The sequence below is a fragment of the Crocodylus siamensis genome, chromosome 10, assembly GCF_052110815.1.
Source record: "Crocodylus siamensis isolate JL-2025a chromosome 10, ASM5211081v1, whole genome shotgun sequence".
Classification (NCBI taxonomy): Eukaryota; Metazoa; Chordata; order Crocodylia; family Crocodylidae; genus Crocodylus; species Crocodylus siamensis.
This window is the reverse complement of record NC_143404.1, coordinates 61,032,845-61,042,078: the sequence shown is the minus strand read 5'-3', so window position 1 is coordinate 61,042,078 and position 9,234 is coordinate 61,032,845. Positions and strand designations below refer to the sequence as shown.

The 9,234-nt window shown below is 42.2% G+C and overlaps 1 protein-coding gene across 1 annotated transcript; it reads right to left on the bottom strand.

Moving 5' to 3' along the window:
- Positions 1–2,072: 2,072 nt before the first annotated feature.
- On the bottom strand, positions 2,073–9,210 carry MOCS3 (molybdenum cofactor synthesis 3). The gene has a single exon (XM_090064676.1). The coding sequence runs from the start codon at positions 9,208–9,210 to the stop codon at positions 7,840–7,842; it is 1,371 nt and encodes a 456-aa protein (XP_089920802.1). The 3' UTR covers positions 2,073–7,839.
- Positions 9,211–9,234: the final 24 nt, after the last annotated feature.

The following is a 9,234-nucleotide window of genomic DNA, read 5'->3' as shown; positions in this document are numbered from 1 at the left end:
AGAGCTTGCATTTTCTGAGTACCTTGAGTCTGATGCAGCAGGCCTTGCATCCAAGGAGGTTGAAAATCATTGCTCTATAGCCAAGGGAAGAGAATGGTTTATTAACTTACAGTGCCACCTAGCAAGCATCTATTTTTTGCTGCTGTTCTTTTAAAACAGCAGCCTAGGTTTAGTATGCAATTAAAAGTGAAAATATTGCAGGTATGGGTTTTTCCATGCCTGGCAGTGGAGTCCCCTAGGGCTTGGTCCTGGGGCCTGCGCTGTTCAATTTCTTCATCAGCGATTTGGACGGTGGGGTGAAATGCAACCTGTTTAAATTTGCTGATGATACCAAAATTTGGGGTGAGGTGAGCACGCTAGTAGGGACGGAAAGACTGCAGCAAGACCTGGATAGGTTACAGGGGTGGGCTGACATAAACAGGATGCGTTTCAATACTGACAAGTGCAGGGTGCTGCACTTAGGCAGCAGAAACCAACAGTACACTCATAGAATGGGAAACTCCCTTCTTGAGAGCGTGGAGGCAGAAAGGGAACTTGGAGTCATTATTGACTCCAAGATGAACATGGGCCGACGATGCGAGGTCACGGTTGGCAGGGCTAACCGGACCTTGTCGTGCATGCACAGGTGCATCTCAAGTAGAGCCAGGGAGGTGATCCTCCCCCTCTATGCGACACTGGTCAGGCCACAGCTGGAGTACTGCATCCAGTTCTGTGCACCCCATTTCAGGAGGGATGTGGACAACATTGAAAGGGTCCAGAGGAGGGCCACTCGCATGATCTGGGGACTACAGGGCAGACTCTACATTGAAAGACTGCGGGACCTAAACCTGTTCAGCCTTCACAAGAGAAGGCTGAGGGGGGACCTGGTGACTGTCTATAAACTCACTAGGGGGGACCAGAAGGGTTTAGGGGAGACACTGTTTTCCTAGCGCCCCCTGGCATGACAAGGAACAATGGACACAAATTATTAGAGAGTAGATTTAGATTAGACATCCGCAACAGCTACTTCACAGTTAGGGCGGCTAGGAGCTGGAACCAACTTCCAAGGGAAGTGGTGCTGGCTCCTACCCTAGGGATCTTTAAGAAGAGGCTTGATGACTACCTGGCTGGATTCATTTGAGTCCAATCTTTTCTCCCAACCCAGGCGGGGGGGGGGGGTGTCGGACTTGAAGATCTACAAGGTCCCTTCCGACCCGACTTCTATGATTCTATGATTCATGCATTAGCATCTTACTTGTAGACGGTCAGAAGATAGATTTGACTGACTTGCCTTGGTATTAAAATACCTATTAAGCTTGCTTAGTCTTTGCAAGATAGGTATTATGCTTCTAGGGCCTTGGTGATTTTAGTAACTCATCATTCCCTGGATCAACATGTGGTTGACATTTAGTCGTAAAAAAACAAAACAAAAACAAAACAAAACAAAAAAACCCCCAAGAGATGACAATCAAACTTTATAACAGTATCCACTATAATTACCCATTTCTACATGTAATGGTTCACATAAAACCTATTTCTGCGTACAGTGCAAAATATGCTGGAGCACCTAATTATTTGCAGCTGAAATTTTGGCTTTTGCAGTGTAGTTTCTTCTAATTATTGTTAATTACAGTTCCAAGAGCCTTTCCAGGTTTGTGTGTCTATATTGCTAAGGTTCCTGACTCCTTATCTATAAGAGAGATCTGGTTTGTACCCATGTCAGCTCTGTTCTCAGATGACTAGAAAACATGATAAAGTTCAAATAAGCACATGAAACTAGAGAGGCTGCTCTTCACCTTTTGAAGAGTGAAAATGTATTTGCATTGTCCCAAACATTCACTTACACCTTCTTTCAAAAACAAGCTATGTGCAGGTATAACCTGAAGCCTGTGAGTAGTCCTATTAAAGCCAACTGGGATGGCTTATTAGTCTAATGTTACAGGAATGTGCGAGTGCCTTGTGACAGCACTTCTTGGTTGGCAGGACCATATCAACCTTCTAAATCTTAAGGAAGTGTTTAGAAAAGTTCTTACCATTGTTCAGGTAAAAAAGTGAGTTTATACACTCATCAGGGAAGGAAACTTCCCGTTGTTATATCTGAAGAGGATGTCGCACACTTTCAGTAACTGTATATGTGATAATTCCATAGCTTTTTGGATCAGAGCCATTATTTCCAGCCAGCAGGGAAGCTTTTATTAGTAATAAAAGATTTGGGTGGGCTTTTTTGGCATACAACTGAATAGTTAAGGTAATTACCACTGGGAAATAAAGTATCCTGGAACTGCCAGAATAGCAAAACCTCTCTTAGGCAGAGCTTCTGTATATTTGCAGAAGCTCTCATTAAAAAAGTAATTTTACCAGCTATTGATTTTTTTTAAAGCTTTTAGTTTAGTGTGGCAGCATTTTAAGTTTTCATACATATTTTGTGAACTAAGTATAAACAGGTGCAAAACTCTGTAAAATTCTAGTAACTGTGCTTGAATTACATATGCACTACAAAAGTTAAAAGGCACCCCCATGTATGCACATTCTTGGAATATATTTCATTTATTAGAACCAGATATGAAGTGGAGACATATATTTCTCTCCAATTAGCAGGCAGCAATAAACCCTTTGCGAATCATTATAGCCCAACTCTAACACTTTCAAAACTTTTCTGTGTAATTCCAGACCTACCGTTATATTCAAGCATGAGTCTCATTCCATATGCTGAGCAAAGCAAAGCAAAACAAAGCACCACAATCATTTGTTACATTTATTTCCCCTCTTCATACGGTCCCTTTAAGACCTGATACACAATCCAATGAGCAAAAATGAAATTTCTGCATAGCAAAGCCTGAGTCACGAATCAAATTCCTACACTGAATTTGGCATGTGTTGCTGGTTTGCCAAAGAAGGATGGCAAAAAGTATAACTGTAGACTTTTCAAGGAAGAGGGTTAAATGTGGCACTGAGAGTCTTTGTGTAAAGAGCGATCAAGGAGCAAGTTTACTGAACTCCCAAACAAACCGATGTTATGCACGATAAAAAAGGGTAAATCACCTCAATTAGGTAGAATACCTCTAGCCTCCTGAACAGGGATGGAGAGCAAAAAATTGGTGAGTGTGAGAAGATGTAAGCAAAAGTGTCACCTTCAAACTTCTTAATAAAGTGCTTAGCTACACAGCTCTTTGATTGTTTCCCTGTCCTAATTGCAATTTACAGACCTAACATTTCTTGCATCCAGGTAGCACAAAATCAAGCTCTATAGGGATGGTAAATAATTTACATTTTAGACCATTTTTAAAATTTACATCCAGGATTCATGAAAAATGCAAGCTGGATACCCCTTAACACTCGAAACCTTGCTTAATCCACAGATCAAGTACAATATAGATAAAGCAGTGAAATCTTGTCACACTGCCCTGCCAGCATACCTCAAATCTGTCCTCAGTTTCTTTACCAGGAGTGCTTACATGATTGGCTTCGTATTTCACCACATTTTCTAATCTGCTGGAAGAAAGTTGTTAACAATTGCAGAACAACCACAATCAATGGGAGGACTACTGGGAATGGAAAGATGAGCAGAATGTACCAGATAATAATTAAATAAGGCAACACATATTATGGTTTTGCTGTTTCAACCCAAACTACCTGAAGATTGCCTATGACCATTAATAAGCAACACCATTTCCATTAAAGGAAAATGGCAATGTAATATATAAGATTTTATGATTTCATGATGTTATATTATATATTTGATATTGCATTATATATGATCACTATACTGGGTGCACCTACACAAAATGCTAAACATGCAGTAGACCAATTCTACAGTGCATTAGCACGTCACAGCAGAGCCATGCTATTGTGCTAATGTGCAGTAGAATTGCACTAATGTGCACTAGAATTAGTCTACTGCTCATTAGTGTCACTAAAAAGGTGTGCACTGGTGCTACTGGGCAGTAGCACTGATTACTGTGCATCTGTTATTACAGGTACTAAACTTAATGTGCAATAACTAGGCAAATTAATGCACATGTAGATGTGCCCACTCTGTATTCATTTGTCCTTTCTCCATGCCCTTGCTGAAAGTTCATTTTCCCTGCATTATCTCATAGGCAATCCAGATTGTTAAGATTCTTGGGACACAAGAGTGCATCTTCAGCCTCTACAGAAGATGCATTCTGGTATATAAAGATGTTAAGCAATAATGAGAGATGTAGAAGTCCTTTCATTTAATTGTTGCTCTTGTCTTTTCACTTAATCTTCAGAAAGAATTTCTACTCTTCCTTCACTGTTGTGGAAGAGCCCGGAAGTAACGGCATGTGTGATCAGCTGAAATAGTGGACAAGGGGCAACCAAGCAGAAAACATTTTCATCAGCAGCAATTGTTTTAACTTTGAGATGTTGCTAGGGTACTTCACTTTTGGGACCAATTCCAGAGAGACTTCAGCACTACTTGAAGGCTTTATTTATAAGAAGCTAAATAAAGACCTGCATATATTGCTGCTAAAAGTCCACGACATAAATAAAAGTGATTAAACCTTTCTATCAGCATCTATAAAGATTACTTGGTCACTCCAAGAAAGATTCCAGAATACACGTGCAAAGATATAACAAAGCCCTAAAGCTGTGGAAATTAAAACTCGCTGGAAGCAACTTTTCACCACATACTCTGAGGCTCCATCCTTATCAAAGATGTGTGCACACATTCTCATATTTACAGGGAAATGTGTTACTATTCTTAGACAGGCAAGACAGACAATTTTTCCAAACCACTTGCATGACAAAATCCCATTTCTAAGATTACAACCAAGTTTACAACCCTTTCAGGGACAGCCACTTGATGATCCAGCATCAAATTCAAATACAATTATGCCACTTCAAAACTATACACTGCAATATAGGAAAGCAAATGAATAGCAAGAGAAACTATACATCAATTCAACATACAACTGGAGAGTTAAAAATAAATTCATTCCATATTCCATGATTTATCTCTTGGACAAATTCAGGGACTCAATTCCTGAGAGCTAAGAAATGTCCAGCTTCCTTGATCCCAAAAGCCAGTTTAATTAAAAAGATTTTAGAAGCTGTTTCTTTCAGATCTGAATTGGTGTCTATGTTTAAAAGGTTTAGGAACAACTTTTCCCCTGCCTTCCTAAGCATAGTTTATTGAAGCTAATGAAGATTAGATACTACAACAATCACAATTCTGATAGCATCCATTCCTGGTTGTCCTTTATTCATCTATAGCTTGACTTTTGCAGACAATCTTCTGGCTCTTAACTTGTGTAAGATACTGCTTAGTATAAAGCACAATAAGTATTTTCATTTTGGTCTCCTATTCACCAGAATGCAGAAATATCCAAACATCTCAAACTGAGTAGATATTAGCATGGCTCATTTTCTCTTGCAATTCTTTACATTTACATATACTTTCTGCTAACATACATGTTGAGAAATAAATGGGATAAGATGTTTTACAATGAACCAGAATTATTGACCTATTGATGTGAAGCAGAATTAATGTATCGATGTGTATTGGAAGTAACAAACAGATTTAGACTTGGAAAGGACTTTTCCGATGAAGATTACCATTTAAAACTTTAGGAATAGTGGGTTTCATTTGACACTGGATTACTGAAAAGGATTCCTTTGCCCTTATCAGCTAAACAGAGAACATCAAAGTAATTGTTTATTTAGCAGAAAAACATTGGGTTTCAAGGAAAAACTACTGTCACCACTTTGGGGTTATTTTCCCCTTTCTACCAACACGCTTTTGAGTGATTTTGGATTTTTTTTTATATTCCCAAGACCTGACACATCCTATAGGGGTTGGATTTTCTGATATTACAAAACACCTAACTCTCTGGAAAAGAAAGAAAGGAAAAAAAAAATCAAACTCTAACTGCATCTTCAGTTAGACAAACAAGATCACTTGGTCCCTGTAGAAAATCTGTTTTGGATGTTTTCATGGTACTTTAAAAGCAAGTTTGACCCTGTATTTAAACATTCATTGAGCCATTTTCCTTGCAACAGATTATACAGATTTGTATTGTTAGGACCTACGGCATGTTATAATAAAGTAGGCGGTATGGATGTTCTCCAGTTTGCTCTACTAAAATATGCCTTTTCAACCATTAATTATATTGGTACTATTTCCCCCCGACCCCCCGTGCAGCTCAAAGATTAGTCATGACAAGTGTTTTTTTCCTCTTCAGAATGTAAAGGAAATCCATACCTTAATTAAAATAATAAAAAGATAATTACTATACGAGAGTGACGAGGACTCAGAATGCCTCCCCATCAGCATTGTTTATCTCCCTCCCCACTTTTCCACCCAGTCCAGCAGGAATAGTTATTTAGCCACACTATAATCCGTCCATGCCAATTAAACTCACTCAGCACCATGGGAGACATACAATCTAACATTACAGAAAAGTTACTAATAATCTTTTCAATGTTATAAAGTGTTAGGACCTTTATGTATTTAATAAAGAACAGCATAAATTACTTTAATCTGTCTTACCTCCTCTTTATCCTGCACTAATAATTTGTGAAAGTGCTTCCCAGCTTTCAACAGGGCACCTTCCATACACTTTCTGCTAGGCTTTTTCCTGCATGCCATACATAGCTCTATATGCAAAACTGGGCAACGGTTTTTCTTAAGCTTCACAGAGCTCCATTTCCTTTTCCTGGCCTAAGAGATAAGAATGATGCCCAAGTAAGTTTCAGAACATAGCGTCACCTGTAAATGTAGAGAGACAACAGGGACTATAAAAGCTATCGAGGAAATATGCATGCAGAAAAGAATCCCAAATATAAACTGAATGAATCAAAACACCCCGTATTAGCATTTCATACTTTGAGAACAATTTTCAAGTTTTTATTCCCAACCAGATCATTATGTATACATATGACTGATTCTGGTCAATTGAGCATAATTTTTTAGAATTCAGGTGCCACTTATTTAACTGCAGATCAATTTTTAAAAGCTGTCTGTAGAGCAGCCAAAAAAGGTTTAAGCATAAGCTGGGTGCTACAGAAGTGTCATGAGACCTGCAGTTTTACCCTTGGCTGCACTCCAAGAACAGACTGTACAAAGAAATGATCCTCTGTGGCTTTGTTATTGTGAAGGTTTCTCTGAGCTTCCCATCCTGTTGTAGGGGAGATTTGTCTTTAATAAAATACATAACACTTACATTGACTTTCCAACTGAGACAACAATAAAAATAATTGCACTTATGAAGTCATATGATTATAGATGGAAAAAGTGGGAAAAAATATTAAGTGAATTGCCTGACACGTCCCTGTCTGCAAACACACTTTTTGATAATTCTCTTACTATTGGTTTAACAATACAACATGCCCCATGGGTACAATAAGCAGTGGATGTATTAATATAGTTTTGAACACTGTAAGACATTCACAACTGCTAGCACTATTTTAGCTCCCTTTATACAAGACCGGTAAGTGGAGAGTCAGTTAAGATTTTCAGTTTGGGAGCCACAAGGCAGCAGTGATGATCTGATCTAGAGCTGCTACTCAAGAGTCTTTAAACTCCTGTCTCCACATTCATTAGATCACATTGCTGCTATTAAAAAAAAAAGACCAACACAGATGCACAGAGTAGCATATTGTCCTTTATGTAAAAATATTCGTTTTATCAAAAAGAAAGGAATTCCCAAACTTCTCTAGAAGCTCTGATTAAAAGACACAAGATAAAATCCTTCACTTAAATTGGGGTGGGGGTGTTAATTTGCTATTTTCTCCTTGTTTTGTCCATGCTGTGTAAGAACTGCACTAAAAAGATGCAACTCTAAACAACATAGCAGTAAACTGTTAAGACCTTTCTCCATTCTTGCATTTGGATTGTTAATATTGAGGAAAAGTTGGATCAATTTTGGTAGCCCAAGCCATGAGCCCTCCTCGGATATCTTTAACCACTAAAGAACCAAATTCCTTGACAGAAAATGCCTGCAAAATTTGCACAGCTTTCTGGGAGTCATTTCCTAACTTGCAGATGACATAGACAGGGAAAGCTGCTGTGCCATTAGCGCTCTGTTTTCCTTCACAGATTATTTTCCCTAAAGTTTCCAGGCACTCTTCATTCTTTTCTTCCAATTTACTCAAAGGGACGTGGAGGGCATGTGCCAGGCAACAAATCTCCACTTCTACTTGGGGACGAACATCGATTAGGACATGAGGGGCTTGCTCATTCAGCAGCTTTTTGTACTCCTCCACAGAGATCCTGTCGTCACTGGGCAACAGGCTTAGAGTTCGACAGTTGTCTGTGGCAGATGAGCCGCAAAAGGCTTCGTAATCCTGCAGGGCAGTAATGGTGGGATGGTCCCCGCACACAGCGCAGTCCCTTTTCTTTGGTCTCAACTTGATGTTGCGGAATTGGCCTTCCAGGGCATCGAAGACCAGCATGCACTGGCTGAAGCAGGAGCCTATTCCTGCCGCGATCTTCAGCACCTCCAGGGCCTGGAGACAGCCCAGGATACCCGGCACCACGCCCAGCACCCCGCCATCGGCGCAGTTGGTCACCGTCTCCGGCGGGGGCGGCGTGGGGAAGAGACAGCGGTAGCAGGGCCCCCCATTGTGGTTGTACACGACCAGCTGCCCCTCCAGGCGCAGGGCGCTGGCCGACACCAGAGGCTTCCCCGCCAGCACACAGGCATCGCTGACCAGGTAGCGCGTGGGGACGTTGTCGGAGCAGTCGGCCACCACGTCATACTGCCGCACCAGCTGCAGGGCAGTGGCAGGACCCAGCGCTGCGGGGTAGGGCACGCACTGCACCGCCGAGTTGAGGCGCCGCACCGCAGCTGCGGCCGAGAAGGCCTTGGGGGTGCCCCATGCCGCCTCGTCGTGCAGCACCTGGCGCTGCAGGTTGCTCGTCTCAACCACGTCATGGTCCAGCAGCCCCAGGCGCCCCACGCCCGCTGCCGCCAAGTACTGGGCCAGGGGGCAGCCCAGCCCGCCGCAGCCCACCACCAGCACGGAGCAGGAGGCCAGGCGCAGCTGCCCTCGCACCCCCAGCTGCGGCAGCACCAGCTGCCGGCTGTAGCGTGCGATCTCGGCCGCGCTCAGGGCGGCCCGGGCCGGCAGCGGGGGCAGCTCGGCCTCCAGCCCCGGGCCGCTCTCCTCAGCCTCGACCCGGGCCAGCCGCTCGCGCAGCACCCGCAGCTCCTGCTCCTGACGGCCCACCTCGGCCCGCAGCCGCGCCGCCTCGCTCAGCGCCATGCCCAGCCCGGCCCTCACTCGCCA